Here is an 18005-nt window from a genome sequence, read left to right as displayed (position 1 = left end):
GTTTTAACTCCGGAAATGTAAATGTATAGTTTACAGATAATACAATGTAAAAAGCTGTAAAAGAGAAGAGAAAGAGAGCCTTTATCATTACTTCATAAAGTATGTGCTTAGTCTCTCAAAGTTACCAAGAAAGTGAGAGTGACGTAAGTTAAATCTTTACCTATTATAGGGAAAACCAAGAGAAATCTAAATTTGGTGAGACAAAAATGAAATACACAATACCAATTACTAGAAATGGTGAAAGGCTGTTCAATATGGGATGTGAAATAGCAATTAAGAAAGGGAGACACAGTAGAATACTGCTTCCTATTATAAACTCTTCTGTGGCATTTTCTAATCATACGTGTACCTGTTACTTTGATATTTTTTAAAGAAATCATTCAAATGTATACCTAGAAATGCAGAAAGTAAGTGAACATAGGAACAGTTTGATTTGTAATGATAGTGGAATTAGGTACAATATTCTTTCCCTTTTTATATTTGAGTCAGTAATACTGTTATGGTAATTTTACAAATCATGCAAATTCAAAAAACTTTTAAAGGCAATTAGGCCAGCTATGACCGAAAAACTCTTTAAAGAAATGGGAATGGGGGGGGGAGCCGAGGGAACAAATGGTCTGTAAATGCTCTTTGTAAACAAAACAAAATGAAGGAGAAAATTAAGACACGCAGGTATTTTGCAAGTAATGACCCAAACACTTTCCTTCATTTACCCTTCCCCAGAAATGACATTACAGAATAGAAGTTAAATATTTCCCTATTTTCATTACTTGAACTTCCCTTTTTTCAGCTGTCTGTTCTTTGTCCATTCTTCTACTGGAATTCCTACATAATCACATATAAAGAACTATACATTGATAATCCATTGTAGTCACAGTAATATTTTTCCTTGTCTGTTGTTCACTCTTTATATAAGCAACTAATCCTTTTGTGCTCGAATCTATTGTTTCAGGATTTCTGACCTCTGAGTTATAAGTCAACTATGATCCCCAATTCAAAGGTTTCATATTTAACTGTATTTTTTGTAGCTTTTAATATATGTGGAATAGATTGTGAATATGGCATGGGGCACACATCTAGTCCTAACAACATATGTTGAACAGACCTTCTCTTTTCCTAAGTGATGTCTCATTTATTAACCAAATTCACATAACAAGATTTATGTTGGGGAGACGCTGCTTTGCATTTCTTAGGTTAACAATAACAAACATTCATAATTGATCATTTTTTATCTAATATTTACAACTCACTTGTTTCATTTATTTAATGATTTATTAAGGATTACTTAAACTTAGTATGTCTAGAATGTTAAGATATATACTGGTAAATGAAAAAAGGATTCTCTCATTAGTCTTAAAATATCAAAATATTAATTATGGGGGCACCTGGGTGGCTCAGTGGATTAAACCTCTGCCTTGGGCTCAGGTCATGATCTGAGGGTCCTGGGATTGAGCCCCGCATCAGGCTCTCTGCTCAGCGGCGAGCCTGCTTCCCTCTCTGTCTCTTTCTCTCTCTGCCTCTCTGCCTACTTGTGATCTTTGTCAAGTAAATAAATAAAATATTTAAAAATATATATATTAATTATGGCAAGAGTGAACAGTATTGTGTTTTGTTGACAGTTTGAGCTGAAGAGTGATTTTCACCATTACATCTGTGTATTAATGTCTATTTTATATAAATATTTAAATTATGTAAGACCTTGTTCACTTCATTGGTTTTACAAGACTCAAAATTTCAAAATATGGGAGAACTATGATATGCCAACAAAGAAAAATTAAAAGTTCTCTTGGAAAACTAAGGGGGAAATGTGTTTCATCCTTTATTTTCAAGGAAAGTCTGTATAGAATAAAAACAAACATTTGTTATGTCATTGAGTACAGAGCTCACATTGCATTTAACCATTTTCATCACCTACCCTATGATCTGAAATCAAAATCACCTTAAAAGGCTTATGTCTTTCACTGTCTGCTACATGAAAATCATGTTACCATGTTTCAGTGACATACTATTGCTTTAAAGTCTCCTTTTAAGTAAAAAATAAGACTCAATAATTTCTAAACAAAAGCTTATCATAAATCCTACTGCCTATTATGGGATCAACAAACACCACACTCAGATTAAGCATTTAGACATGAAACATGTCTAAAACCCCTGAAGAATACACTAGAAATAAGCAAGACATTTAGAATGCTTTAATCTTTCCAGTTAACACCATTTGTATCAGTAACTGCAATGTTGTAATTTTTAGCATTTCACATAACTAGTCAGTAAGAATTTTTTTTTAAGGGTGGGAGTAAGAACAGAAGGACAGAAGATACGAGAGTGTCAGGTTTCACACTTCTGTTAAAAACTCAAAAATGAAAACTATTTTCTTCTCTGCATCAAAACTATACCACAAACTTGACGGATGTTTTAGTTTTAATCCCATGACTCATCGTCTACTGGGTTGGGAGCTTGTGAAGAAGAAAACCCTGCTGTGTTCAAAGTGCTCTTGCCCTGGTAATTCTTTAAAAAGAAAGAAAGAAAAAAACATTTAATTTTATATCATTTCTAAAGTTACATTGCCCAGACTGCGAAAGGGGACTCAAGCCTCCCACCATCTATTCCCCAAATATATAATAAAAGACTTGATTTTAACTAAATTTAACCCATTTGGGGAAAAAAGGCCCATATCAACTTAGGAAGTCTAAATTGCACAAAATATTTCAAGAAAAAGCTTTCTTAAACCAGTATTTGGCAAGTAGAAAAACTGAAAGCTTAAAAAGCATAAATATTTAATGATTACTATGCTCAATGCGTCTGACTAAAAGTGGTGCTGCCTTTAAAATGACACGTCAAAAAAGGACATGAATTCATTATCTCTAGTATTTTGTCTGACTTAATAATACCATCAGAATTCTAAAAACAAAGAATTCTTATAGAAGGTTTAGAAGAATCCAAATTAGAATTTTAAATGCTAGCAAATTTGGGAAAGGAGGATGTTTGAGCATAAATATTGTTAATTCCACACTTTTAGGATCAAAAATACATACATACATAAAATTTCAAGAAATATTAATCTAGATATGAAAAAAATGGTTTAGATAATTATTGAATGTTATATAGTTACTTCACATCATTAACCACAACATTCACAAAGAGTAACTGGAACCCAGGTTTGGAATTTTTCCCCTCAACCAACCTTTCTAGTGTCAACTGATGCAAACACATTTCCTCTTGCACTACTACCACTGAAGCCAGGAACATATGTACTAAAGGCAATTTCTTCCAACCATGCAGGAACATCCTGTTGGGCCTTTAAAAAAGACATTAGTTTCATATACAACATGCATCAAGTCTTAAAGATTGGAACAGTTTACTTATCCTGAATATACATATATATCTAATGTCTACTTTCAGTGATAAGGTATGATTACTATCCATTCAGTTTACACATTCAAAACTTACATCTGACAGTACTTTCACTAAAGGCTGTGCCAAATGGTTATCTGAATCAGGATCAAAAAAGGAAATAGCTTGGCCAGTATTTCCACAACGACCAGTACGTCCAATTCGGTGTACATATTCATCAATGGTAGAAGGAAGATCAAAATTGATAACATGTTGAACATTTTCAATATCCAGCCCCCTGGCAGCTACTGAAGTAGCAACAAGAACTGGACACTTTCCACAGCGAAAATCTCCAAGAGCTTGCTCTCTCTCTCTCTGTTCTCGGTCACTAAAAATAAAAGCAAACATGTGTTAGGACAGTTTTTAAGAAAATTATTACAGTGAATGATTAAAGTTCAACATATATATTTATTTTTAATACTAGTAAAAATAGCAGCATTTAATATTACTCTCTACTTCTTACATACCAGGTATTACACTAATTCTGTTCAAGCCATCATTTCATTTAATTCTCACAGTAATACTCTGAAGTGGAACAGTTATCTTCATTTGCACACGGAAGGTAATGGGTAATATGTACATGGAGTTAAAACACAAACTTAAGTATGACGAACATCGAATCTCAGCTATTAACAATCTCCTTCTAGTCTTGACAAATAATATATAACTATTTCAGAATATCAAAGAAGTTTTTTAATTATAATCTCAGATTTCTGTATATTCACTGATTAGTATCTAAAGATACACTAGTAAAGCACCAATAAAGTTGTATTAATATGACATTTTTATGCAAGTCAATAAAAAGACATCTAACATGATAAAGAGTGGATTCTGAAGAAAAACTTAGATCTAAGGATCAGAGAGCCTGAAGGAAGCTCTCTTGAAGAGTTAGCATTCCTCATGATGAGGAGTCTAAGACCTTTAATGTCCACCCCATCACCCAGTTGTTATAAAAACTTAAAATGAAAATAACTGTTTATTGTATTTTTTAATTATTTTTAAAAAGATTTTTATTTATTTATTTGACAGACAGAGATCATAAGTAGGCAGAGAGGCAGGCAGAGAGAGAGAGAAGAGGAAGCAGGCTCCCTGCTGAGCCGAGAGCCCAACTAGGGCCTCAATCCCAGGACCCCGAGACCATGACCCAAGCCGAAGGCAGAGGCCTTAACCCACTGAGCCACCCAGGCACCCGAAGATAACAGTTTAGATCTTGAGAATTCTGAATCCTAATCTTAGGATTATATGATGTTAGTTATATACATTAATGTTTCTTAACAAAGGACAAATACAAGTGTCACCTCCCTACTATGAAATCATATTAATCTACTCACCCATGAATACTTGTTGTTGATATTTTTTCTTGACAAAGAAAAGTAGCAATAAAATCTGCTTTTTTCTTAGTCTCAACAAAAACCATAGTTCTTTCATCACCTATAAGACAATGAAACAGTGATTAACATTCAAACTACAAAATTAGGGCAAGGAAAAAAAGGCAGAGTTATTAGTAGGAAATAGTCTCATCCACCACTGTATCCCCAAGACCAAGACCAGGCCTGGCAGGTAATAGAAACTCAAATATTTCCTAAATGAATTAATATCAAAGTTAAAGAATTAAGGACTATTTTTTCTATTTTAGAGACCAAAAAAAAAAAAAAGCTTACCCACTGTCCTCCCAGGCCAACACCAAGGTAGACACTTAGAGCAAGATAAATGATATCTACCTGCCAACTCTTAGCAATTCATTTCAGGATCTTTATTTCCCTCTCTAGTTAAATAAATGCCTTTGTTCCCTACCTCCCAAGGTAATTCAATCATTCATTCTGCTTTGATTGCCCTAAGTATTTATAAGGCATCCAACACAATATTGACAAATACTACAATATTCCATGTTCCAACATTCTCTCTTAATTCAAACCCCTTTATTCCCAAAATTTCATATATCAAGAAAATTAATAAACTTTATCCTAGGGTCTTATGAATCAAAAATATTTATTGGTTAGCTGAAAGTACTTAAGTGGTAGAAACTCAATCATAACCCAGAGATTTTTTTACCTATTATAAAGGGGATAATTTATAGTAATGGAAAGAAGATTGTATGACTGTCCATAATTCCTCTCCTCCATTTCCCTATTAGTTGGCTTCATTTATTCAACAAATATTTAGTGCCTAAGAGATGCCAGTCACTATTCTAGGTGCTGGAAATACTGCAATAAAATGAAGTCCCTGTTTTCACTGTGGAGAGGCAAATAATAAGCAAATATTATGCAATAAGTCCTAAAAGGGAAAAAAGAAAAACACAAGGATAGTCTCAAGAAGGTTACTTCAGATGTACCCTAATTAGATGACATCTGAGTAGAAATAAGAATAAAACAATATAGTGAACTTCAGAATAAAACAATATAGTGAACTTCTCAGATAACTGGGAAAGCATAGTACAAGGCAAAGGGAAGGACAAATACAAACACTCCTGAGTTATGAGTGTTCCTGGTGTGCTAAAAAGAAAAAAAAAAAATCAGAAAAGAGGTACAAACGCCTTGAAGCAGAAGTGTGCCTGGTGCATGTAAGGAACAGTAATGAACGTCTGGGTGGAGTAGGGTGAGCATGAGAGCAGCAGAACATGAAGACAGAGAGGTAATGGTGGTCAAGTCATGGAAAGACACTGAAAGAAATTCTTCTGAGAAGGGAAGCCCCTGGTTTTGAACAAAGAAGTAACAAGATCTAATCTTTGTTTTTTATCTGAGGAGCTAATAGATGCAGAATATATTTTGATGGTAGAAGCAAAATTATTTTGCAACAGACAAGAAATATGCAGTTAGAGAAAGAAATGAAGAATGACTCCAAGACTTTGTATCTGAACAACTGGAAAAATGGAACATTAACTAAGAGACCTGCAAGAAAAAAGGCTCAGAGGAAGTATTTCATTAAGTCTCAGGTCTACTAACCAAGCAGAAAATCAAAATGGCAACTGATTCCCACAGTAATAAGTCAGTTAAACCTTAGTCAGTTTTAAAACTAAAAACAAAGAATTCATTTTTGGTGGAGTAAACACAGTTTGATGTAAAGATATGTTATTAGGACTTTATACTTCTTAAAACAAAAAATATATATTTCACCCAGAATAGTTTTTTGTCAAATACTGTTTAAATCTCAAATCCTTCCTATTTTTAATCTTTATGAAAAAAGGACTATACTGCTACATAATTTACACAGGAAATTGAATCATAAAACGTTTTATAAAAGAAAGCTTTAAATACAAAGCAGTAAAAACACAGATTTTAAAAACTTAACACCAATTTTTAAAGTAATTTTTAAAAATTAGTCATTTAAAAAAATCAAAATCATGAAAAAAAATTATATCAATTTAAGGTACCTATGTTTCGTAGAATTTCAACAAGTTTTTCTCTTTTGGAGTACTGGCCAACTTGGAGAATGGTCTGCTGAACATCTCTACATGCTCCACCCACTTGTCCAACAGCAACAAACAAATAATTCGACTTTAAAAACTCCCCAGCCAACCTTCAAAGACATAAGATTATCCTCTTTCATTAATACTCATTATATGCACTGAATTTCTGCAAGTGTTACTTCAAATATTAGACTGTAACAACTCTAATAAGGTAAGTAACTATGTCATCCAAGTACTAATTCCAAAGATCAGTATAAAATGTTAAGATTTTATTAGCAACTGTTAGTGAAAAAGTTTGTGTCAAATTATGGATACAGGGAGTTCAAGTGATGTGGAGGTCATGTAAAATTATGTAAAATGTGTATGTTATATAATAAAAATTATGCTTAAATATCAGACTACAATAAGCAGGAATTTTTGTTAAAAGCTGAAATACATGCCTAGGGCAAAAACTCTGTTCTTCACAAATACTTTTATGTATATTATTGCTAGAAGTTATTTTCTGATAATATTATTTGTTAAATTACTATATTTTCATCAAATTATGAGCAAACCAGATCTTAGGTCAGTGTTTTTCATGTCAAAACACATACCAAAAATGGTTAACACTTATAGAGCACAACTGAGTAAAAAAAAATCAGACAAGAGGTGAAGGGTCTAGGGGCTGATGCTCACCCCAAAGGTTGAGGGTATCAGCATGTTGACACACACATAACTCACTGACAGGGCACAATTAAGGTCTGCTTTAGATCATCCAGAAACATAGGGAGCAGGGAAAGGGAACTGCCAATCAAAGAGCTGAGTTTTTGGGGATTAAGGAAGAGGTCCAAATCTATCATCAGTCCTCCTCTCTCCCATTTAGCAGTCCCTTACTTTCTACCTGCCTCCTAAAATACCATGAAAATAGTTCAAACTTAGCATTTCCAGAATTTTAATAAATCATTGCTGTTTCTTTCTCCTCACCTGCCCTTACAATAAAAGAAAAAGAAAAGCTTCATTTTGAAGCTTGATTCAAAATCCTGCCAGAATCAAGCCCCTCTCAACCACAAATTTCAAAACCACCTCAAATTCTTTATTATCCATCATCCTTTTCATTTGCTAAAACATTTAGTGAGTGTTAGGCACACATGGTGCAAGGTACTGGGAGTACAAAGATGGATATAATGTTCTCTGCCACTGAGATGTTCACATCAGTAAGATAAACATATAAAAAATAATTACTATATTTTTAGGTAGTTAACATTTTAATATTTGCATTAAAGTGTCTAAAGTATCTAAAACAGTTTCACAAGTACAATGGCAGGAAACAGATGAAATGATGTGTTTTGGAAGAGCTTTCAAGTTGAAGCCAATAGGAAATAGTTTTAGTAGACAAGAAATACATGATTTCAAGCAATAAGTAGCAGGTGAAGCAAAGATTACATCATGTGCAGAGTCTGGAAGAAGATTAGTCAGACTGTGGAGATGGGAAGACATGAGAGGGTTTATTTATACATTTTTTTGTTTTGTTTTCTTTTTTTTCTTTTATTATGTTATGTTAGTCACAATACAGTACACATCATTAGTTTTTGATGCAGTGTTCCATGATTCACTGTTTATATATAACACCCAGTGCTCTATGCAATATGTGCCCTCCTTGATACTCATCACTTGGTTAACATATCCCCCCACTCCCCTCCACTCTAAAACCCTCAGTTTGTTTCTTGAAGTCCATAGTCTTTCAAGGTTCATCTCCCTCTCTGATTGGGAGGGTTTATTTTGAATAAATGTCTAAAAAAGCCCAGACTTTATTTTGAAATAATTACTAACATAAAATTGAGATTAGAGTCGGGAGAAATGTTAGAAAGCCACTACCAACGAGAAGGAAACTGAAAAGGACTTAAAGTGGGAAACAGAGAAGAAACTAACAGATTTGAAATATTCTAGAGATAACTACCAAAATGAGTATTTTTGAAGGGAGAAAGTTAAAATTGTATGAGGGAAGAATCAATAGGATTCAAAGGATTTTGGTTTAGAAATACTATGCTGCCAATAAGGAAAACTGGATAGGAAGGAGGGTACTGAAGAATAGCTTCCATTTTGGACATAATGAACATTGGTTACTAGTAAATATTTTAAAAAGAAGTACTCTTTTTTTTTTTTTCAAAGATTTTATTTATTTATTTGAGAGAGCATGAGCAGGAGGTGAGAGAGTGAAGCATGAGAGGGAGAAGCAGATACCTTGCTGAGCAGGGAGCCCGATGTGGGACTGGATCCCAGGACCCTGAGATCATGACCTAGTCTGAAGGCAGACACTTAACTGACTGAGCCACCCAGGTGCCCTAAAGAAGATATTCTAAAAAGTTAAAACCTCAAGTCTGGCACTCAGGAAAGAGATTAGGGATACAGGTAATAAATTTGGGACAGTTACAGAAGAAAATGTAAGCCACAGAAATGGATGCTGCAATGGTTTAGTGACATGCGCAGTGATAAACGTGTATTTTCAAGACAGTAATGAGCAGCTTATAACATTTGAAAGCAGAGAGTGAAGCAAGTGAGGAGACTTCAGTAACTTAAGACTGTAAGCAACTCAAGGTCAGGGCCTCTATTTTGTTTACCATATATCCCCAGGACTTATAATCAAATGTGTCTCATAACAAGCACTCAACAACTGTTAGTTATGAGAGTACGCATTAGTCATTTTGACTGACCAATATCCAAATACTTTCCTATTTCAGGGTGAATCAAAAAATGGGCAACAGGGTAGCTGGGTGGCTCAGACCGTTAAGCGACTGCCTTTGGCTCGGGTCATGATCCTGGAGTCCTGGGACTGAGTCCTACCTTGTGCTTCCAGCTCCACAGGGAGTCTGCTTCTCCCTCTGACCTTCTCCCCTCTCATGCTGTCTCTCTTACTTCCTCTCTCAAATTAATAAATAAAATATTAAAAAAATAAAAGCAACAGAATATTTAAATATTTAAGTAGATAGTTACCTATCCACTATTAATTGCCAAAAATGAAGATGGAAATGCAGATATCACTTTTCAAACTTAAGACACCATTTAATATAAGAAACTATTATTTTATATACTACTAAGAAAAAAAATCCTGATCAAATGCTTTATTTAGACATTTTCTCCCGTAAAGAGCTCTTTTTAACCTTACACAGAGACTTTTAAAATCATCTCCTTTTTTTTTTAAGATTTTATTTATTTATTTGAGAGAGAGACAGTGAGAGAGATTGCATGAGTGAGGAGAAGGTCAGAGGGAGCAGCAGACTCCCCATAGAGCTGGGAGCCCGATGCGGGACTCGATCCCAGGACTCCGGGATCATGACCTGAGCCAAAGGCAGTCGTCCAACCAACTGAGCCACCCAGGCATCCCTAAAATCATCTCTTAAGTAAACCAAATCAATAGCCAGTCCTACTATCTGATGACTTTGAAGTGTTTGATCCCATGTAACACTCTATCAGACAAGGAGACCTACTTTACAGCAAAAGAAGTAATGGAGCAGGCCCATAACCATAAGGTTATGATTAGGTCTACAGGTCATATCATACCCCTGAGTAAGGAAAGGGTTAAGATATAGGCAGGGAAAGAAAGGGGGCCCCTGGCTAGGCTCTGAGACTATTCCAGGTAGGCAGAAGCACTAAGACAGAGCGAACAAGGTATAAGGAAACAGACCACCTGGCCCTGGATGTTAGGGAGTATTTTCCTTTGGTGGCTACCAAGTATCACAGAAAATGGCCAAGCCTCAAAGAATTAAGTCATTAAGGGCATTAACTATGGTCCTTGCTCAAACCAAGATGACCAAAGAATCTGAAGGACACAAGTTTCCCAGTCAGTTCTCAAAGAAAGACTGCCATTAAAAGCCATCAGTGGCAACCTGTTTGGGACTCCTCCCACTCTAGAGAGCTTTCTCTGTATCCTTACTTAATAAAACTCTGTTTTACTCACTCTCCTTTGTCCAGGAGAGTCATTCTTCAACTCTGTCAGACAAGAACCTGACTCTCTCGCTTCACTACAACACTCAGAATCTGTCACCCTGACAGAAAGTGGAACATCCTCTTAAAGAATAGCTCACGGGCCAGCTTGGAAGTGTTTCCTTACAAAGACCGCACATCATTCAACACGGCCCAGTAACTTTCAATCAGAAATCTTTATATAGTGCATTCAGTCTGAGAGCCAAAGGGTACAAGCAAGAGTGGCCCCCTTACCATCACTCCCAGTGACCCACATAGGAAATCTGTGCTTCCCACTCAAGCTATAGATTCTGCAGATAAGGTGGTCTTGGTTCCCAAAAACCAAGAGGTTCTGTCAGAATCAACAGGAGGAGTCTTTAATGAATTACAAGCTAAAGTTGCTTTCTGGTCATTTCAGGTCCCTTGTGGCCAAGGGAGCAGCAAGCAAAAAGAAGAGTCACAATTCTAGAAAGGATGTGTCATCCTAATCTCAGAATTCACCAAGCCATATAGTGTATAGAGTAAGATATTCAATATGTGTCAATAATTGGTACATGAATTTTCTAAGAAAGGCCCAATTTGGGGCGCCTGGGTGGCTCAGTGGATTAAGCCGCTGGCTTTGGCTCAGGTCATGATCTCAGGGTCCTGAGATCAAGTCCCACATCGGGCTCTCTGCTCAGCAGGGGGCCTGCTTCCCTTCCCCTCTCTCTGTGATCTCTTCCCTTCCTCTCTCCTACTGTGATCTCTCTCTGTCAAATAAATAAATAAAATCTTTTAAAAAAAATTAAAAAAAAAAAGAAAGGCCCAATTTTCCCAAGCTATATAATTTTGATTTGAAAAGAAGACACAAACATAAAAGTAACTTCATTCAGTAAACATTTATTAAATCCTAGCTAGCTGCTGTATAATCACACACATATACACATTTTAACAAAATGTGACACTAATCCAAAGCCAGGTAATAAAGGCAAGAAACAATGAAAAATACAGTAAACTTTTTAGGAACACATCCATTTCTATGTTAAAATCTTAACATTTTAAAAAAACCCTCAAAAATAATATATTTGCATTGCTTTTCCTTTCATAAAAGCATTTATGCACAAAACAACTATTTTTAAGAAGAAAAAAAATGTTACCTTTGAATTTCTTCCGGAAAAGTTGCACTAAACATAAGGGTTTGCCGCTGTTCTTTTGATGGCATTCCAGGGCAAGAAATTAACTTCTTCATTTCTGGTCCAAAACCCATATCCAGCATGCGATCAGCTTCATCCAGAACTAAATATTTGACTTGTCTGAGACCAATCTTTAAGAATATTTTTAAGAGAGCAGAAAATGCATACAAATCAACATATTAAACTAAAACGTTCCTCACAATTCTGACTACTAATTTATTGTTAAGCATGAAGATCAGAAATCAATGCATAAAATAATGAGAATTGTTATGCTTAGATAACACTAGTATTGTTTAAATACTGATGAACAATTCCTGATCTTCACTAACATGTTAGCCACTAGCTATTAAGTACTTTAACCTACAGCTATTAAGTACTTAAACCATGGCTACTGTGTGTAAAGAACAGAATTTTTTATTTTATATCATTTTTAAATGTGGCTGCTGACTACTGGACTGGACTACTGATAAAATCAGTCTTTAACGTAAGGAAAAATTTCCTAACAGCATGATGTATTCAAATGTCTTATAAGGGGTAAATTTAGCTCTAATACTTTAAACTCTTAATAAATTCTCCATTCTCTAATCACTTGGGAACAACTGAGAAACTTCTGTCACCTTCACATGAATACTTATACTATAAGGAGAAGGAGACATTTTCAAGGAAAACAAATGAATTTGGCATAACCACGTAGGTTGTTTAGTGAGAAATCAAGGCGGATTTCTCTGGATAGTCTAAATAAGTATCCAAAGAAAACTACCTTTATAAGGAAAGACCATGTTTTGAGTAATCCCTTTAGAGAAGAGCCTTAAAAAAAGCAAAGGAGTTTCATCAAAGTGAGCTTAAAGCACTGATTTACAGATGTGATAAAGTGTTACATGAGTACCTAAAGTAAGTACATAAACCTAAATATGTTTTTAAAGGCTCAGAAATTGTAACAATCATGGCTAACATCATCCTATGCTTAAAAAGAGACAAATGCTAATAACCAGGCTTTCTTTTATGAAGAAAAGATGTCATCATGACTTACATGAAACTAGATAAAAGAATTTACTCCATTCCTCCCAGTGTAGCAGAATATGGGATATAGACTTGATTCAGATCCAGCTTCTAGCCCTAGCCTATCACTAGAGCTAAGTGAGGAATTTTAAACAAATTACATAATCTCATTCACTGTCTTCTCAAATACAAAATAGGAAGTACTACTTATCTACTGTTGGAGTTATTTTAATAATTGTGTAAGAATGCATTCAAAGAGTGGCTCCTGGGTGGCATAGTTAAGTGTCCAACTCTTGGTTTTGGCTCAGGTCATGATGGAGCCCCGGGCTCAGCACAGATTCTGCTTAAGACTGTCTTTCCCTCAGGGGGCACCTGGGTGGCTCAGTGGGTTAAGCCTCTGCCTTCAGCTCAGGTCATGATCCCAGGGTCCTGGGATAGAGCCCTGCATCGGGTTCTCTGCTCAGCAGGGAGCCTGCTTCCTCCTCTCTCTCTGCCTGCCTCTCTGCCTACTTGTAATCTCTATCAAATAAATAAATAAAATCTTTAAAAAAAAAAAAAAAAGACTGTCTTTCCCTCTCCCTCTAACCCTCCCACCCCATGCTCACTGTCTCTCTAAAGTAAATAATATACATCTTAAAAAAAAAAAAAAAAAGAATGCCTTCAGAGAATCTGGTGGGCGCCTAACATAAACAGTACTCTAATAAACCCTTATCTCTTTGCATCATCTTTCCTTTTCCCATTCAAAAGAAATTATATCAATCCACAATTTTATTACCCGTCTAGGGCCTACCTTTTCTTTACCTATGATATCCATCAGTCTCCCAGGAGTAGCACATAATATATTACAACCTTGTACTATTTGTCGAATTGAATGCCCCAACTGGGTTCCCCCATATATAACAACAGCTCTTACACAGGTCCTATTAACAAGAAAAATGGATGTTATTTTCTAGTTATGTAAAAATTATATACTTGTTTCTAATAAGATATTTTTAAAAACCCATAAAGAGAAAACCTAATACATTCAACTACCTGAAAAATATTAAACTCTTTCTAGGAAGAATTGAAAAGCAAATGACGAATGATGGGGAAAAAAAAACAACCCTGGAATATATCCAATAAAGGGCTCTTCGGGGTGCCTGGGTGGCAAAATGCGTTAAGCCCCTACCTTCAGCTCAGGTCATGATCTCAGGGTCCTGGGATCAAGCTCCATATCAGTCTCTCTGCTCAGTAGGGAGCCTGCTTCCCCCATCTCTCTCTGCCTGCCTACTTGTGATCTCTTTGTCAAATAAATAAATGAAATCTTTGGAAAAAAAAAAAAAGGGCTCTTCAAAAACATTAGTAAATACCAATACCACCTCATAAAAATTAGCCCAAAACTGGGTGCCTGGGTGGCTCAGTGGGGTTAAGCCTCTGCCTTCGTCTCAGGTCACGATCTGAGAGTCCTGGGATCAAGCCCACATTGGGCTGTCTGCTCAGTGGTGCACCTACTTCCCGCCACACACAACCCGCCTGCCTCTCTGCCTACTTGTGATCTGTTAAATAAAATCTTTTTTTAAAAATGGCTAAAAACATGAATAAGTGGTTCATAAAAAATACAAATGGCTTTTAAACATTTTTTAAGACCAACTTTACTGTAAAAATGAAGACAAATGAAGACAAACACATTTTTCCTGAAGTTTAATAATACCATGTTAACCATTTCACAATTTTAATCTCTTTCACAATTTTAACTCTCTTAAAATTTAAAAACTTCTCTCTTGTCCCAATAAATTCACATGTATTAATTTACCCTTCAGATATGTCCCCACAAATGGGGAAAGAAGACTTTATAGTAATATTCACTGCCAGCTTTATTTTTAGTATGAAAAGGCTGAAAACTTATAGTCTAGTCATCCAAAGGGATACTGTACATTCTTAAAAAGAAAAGGGGTACAGTTTCAGATTAGGCATTATCTCCAAACCTTGCCATTAAAAAAATAGGGTGACAACAGATTAGTGTGCTACCATTTGCTGAGAAGAGGATTAAAGTGCACCAGCTATTTCTCCTCTAATTCATACAAAACCGTTAAGAGTGGGTAACTCTAAAGAGAATTAAATAACTGGGGGGGGGGGTTAAGACAACAGGACAATTTTATGTGTTTTCTTTTTAAAGTTTATTTATTTACCTAATCTCTACCCCTAACATGGGGCTCAAATTCATGACTCTGAGATCAAAAGTCACATGCTGGGGCGCCTGGGTGGCTCAGTGGGTTAAGCCGCTGCCTTTGGCTCAGGTCATGATCTCAGGGTCCTGGGATCCAGTCCCGCATCGGGCTTTCTGCTCAGCAGGGAGCCTGCTTCCCTCTCTCTCTCTGCCTGCCTCTCTGTCTACTGTGATCTCTGTCTGTCAAATAAACAAATAAAATCTTTAAAAAAAAAAAAAAAAGTCACATGCTCAGGTCTCCTGGGTGGCTCAGTCGGTTGGTGTCCGACTCATAACTTTGGCTCAGGTCATGATCTCATGGGTCTTGGAATCAAGCTCTGCATTAGGCTCATACTGAGCATGACACCTCCTTGAGATTCTCTCTCTTTCTAAAGTAAATAAATAAATCTTTTTTAAAAAGGGGGGAGTTGCATGTTCTACTGAATGAGCTAGGCAGGTACCCCAAAAACTTGTTAATTAAACTCATTACTTTAAACAGATTCTTTGTTTTCTCCCATTGCTAGACCTAAATAAGCTAATACATTAAAAAATTGTTTATAACTTACCAAATGCTAAGGATTCAGTAACTTAGTTATTACCATTATTCTTCTAAGTGTACCATAATTTAACCAGTCCTTGAATGACATTTAGATATTTAGTTTTCTGTCACAATGTTACAACAAATTTCCATGTACAAATATTCATTTTGTGCACACACATTATCTGAATTTACCATGCACATGTTTTTGTTTTTAACAAAGAAAATGTGTTATTTTTTACTTGACTTAAAAGTCTAAAAGCAACATAGTACATGGATACTATTAAAAAAAAAAAACTCTGGCCTCATCAATATATATACCCACTTTTTAAAAAATCTGTTAAGCTTGACATTAGATTTTTTTAATAACTTTGGTTTTTTTCTTCTCATTTTAAAATAAACTGATTCAGTGGGGCCTGGGTGACTCAGTTGGTTGAACATGTAACTCTTGATCTCAGCTCAGGTCTTGATCTCAAGGTCATGAGTTCAGCTCCACTCTGGGCTCTATGCCCAGCATGGAGCCTACTTCAAAAAAATAAAATAAAATAATTCACAGAAAATAAAATGTTAATAATTTCTACATAGAAAGCTCTTTAAAAAAACCTGCAAAAAAGAACACTAAGATCCTATCAGATAAAGTGGTAAATAACAATGTTTAACAAAGGAAAAATTATTAAGTGTTCCAAAAGTAGCTCAACATCTTAATAAATTTTTTAAAAATGAAGATACCTGTAGTGGTTTTACAATATATAAAAATTTTCCCATTTTCCTTCCCTTTTTTGAAATATAGATCCTAAATCTCTTTCCCCTTAAATGTGTATAAGGCTGCCTTCATATGTGTACAACCTGTGCAGTCACACAGGGTCCTAAGGTAAAAAGAGCCCTTAGCTTGATTTAATGCTATGCTATATACAGTCTTAAAATTCACAATAATTTTTGAACAAAGGTCCCTGCATCTTCATTTTGCACTGGTTCCAGCAAATGACATAGCTAGTCCTGAGTATACGGCATACTGAGCGCTAAGTGATAAACACAATATGGCAGAAGTGACTGAGAAGGTTTTAAAAGAGCCTCCTTCTCTTTCTTGTTCATCACTCTAAGCAAGCCAGATGTCACTTCCTAAGGACAACCAAGTATCCTTATGGAAACAGTACAGTCAAGTCTTCAGATGACTACAATTGTTAGCTGGTATCTTGCCTGCAGTCTTATAACAGACCTCAAGCCAGAAGCACTCACCTAAACTGTTCACCAATTCCTTATCCCCAGTAACTATTAGGTAATAGTTACATTTTGAGTAACTACGTTTTAGGTAATTTGTTAGGCAGCAATCCGTACTAAATGTCAGCAAAACGTATAGTGAAACTGGCATTCTCATATACTGCTGATAGAAGTGTATATTGGTGAAAGCTTTAAGTATATACCCTTTAACATTAAACTTATAAAAACCTACTTTGAGGAAATGCTTAAAACATAAAAATAGAAAATCTTTATTTAAGCAAGCTGTTCACTATAATTTATGTTAGCCTCAAACTAGAAACAACCTAAATGCCGCAAAATAGACATAAAATCCATACACATAAACAATTTAAAAATGATTAAAAATTGGGGTGATTATGATATAAGCATTTTCTACATTATAAAGTTACATGTGAACATATTATTATTAGGAACACCCTAAGTGCATTAAGCATTCATTTAAAACTACCAGAAAATATACCACCCTTGTGTTCACTATTTTATTTTTCTACTTCTATTATCATCTGATTTTAATATGCATGTTTCTTTTTTAAAAATAAATGTGTTTCTTTTAAAAATAGAAATTTAACAAGGATTCCATAAAGAAGATGATGAAAAAGTACACTTCAACCAAGTAATATTAATTATGTGACTGCACTAACTTATTCCCAAAGTAATTGAGAAAAATCTCTGAAGAAAAACTTGTTTTGAGTGGCATTCCAGATGTACATACCCAAAAGAAAACTTTCTGGCTTCCAGATAGATCTGATTGATCAGTTCTCGAGTTGGTGCTACAATGATGCACTCTGGTTCCTGCAGCTCTTTAAAACGACTGGCTGTTATTCCATCACGCATCATATGTGCCAAAATGGGCAAGAGAAAAGCTGCCTAGAAGTTGAATTACATAATTTACAAATTTATAATACACCATCCTTCTCCCTGTAGAAAGAAATCTATTCCTTAATTCCTTACAGCTTCTAGATTCTTCTTCCACCTTGCTGGTAAATTTAATATGAGAGAGGAAAACAATGATTTCAGTGAGTTTTTGATAGATATATTTCAGTTATTTAAAAAGTATACCCATGAATTCTAAATAATTAACATAAGCTTACTGAGGGTAATGTACACATAACCTGATGT

At 35.2% G+C, this 18005-nt stretch overlaps 1 protein-coding gene across 2 annotated transcripts in view; it reads right to left on the bottom strand.

Moving 5' to 3' along the window:
- Positions 1–1806: 1806 nt before the first annotated feature.
- The window catches only part of DDX4 (DEAD-box helicase 4), a 75601-nt gene continuing 59402 nt past the window's right edge, over positions 1807–18005 (bottom strand). For both annotated transcript variants that reach the window (XM_059175008.1, XM_059175009.1), the window contains 8 exons: positions 17599–17753; positions 13697–13826; positions 11872–12038; positions 6761–6906; positions 4722–4821; positions 3448–3718; positions 3182–3295; positions 1807–2505 (listed from right to left, as the gene is read on the bottom strand). In XM_059175008.1, the coding sequence (XP_059030991.1) occupies positions 2419–2505; positions 3182–3295; positions 3448–3718; positions 4722–4821; positions 6761–6906; positions 11872–12038; positions 13697–13826; positions 17599–17753 (1170 nt within the window). In that variant the 3' untranslated portion in view covers positions 1807–2418. The remainder of the gene's footprint in view (positions 2506–3181; positions 3296–3447; positions 3719–4721; positions 4822–6760; positions 6907–11871; positions 12039–13696; positions 13827–17598; positions 17754–18005) is intronic.

This window comes from Mustela lutreola, chromosome 5 (genome assembly GCF_030435805.1).
Source record: "Mustela lutreola isolate mMusLut2 chromosome 5, mMusLut2.pri, whole genome shotgun sequence".
NCBI classification, from domain to species: domain Eukaryota; kingdom Metazoa; phylum Chordata; class Mammalia; order Carnivora; family Mustelidae; genus Mustela; species Mustela lutreola.
The sequence above is the reverse complement of the archived record's forward strand: the minus strand, read 5'-3'. Positions and strand labels throughout refer to the sequence as shown.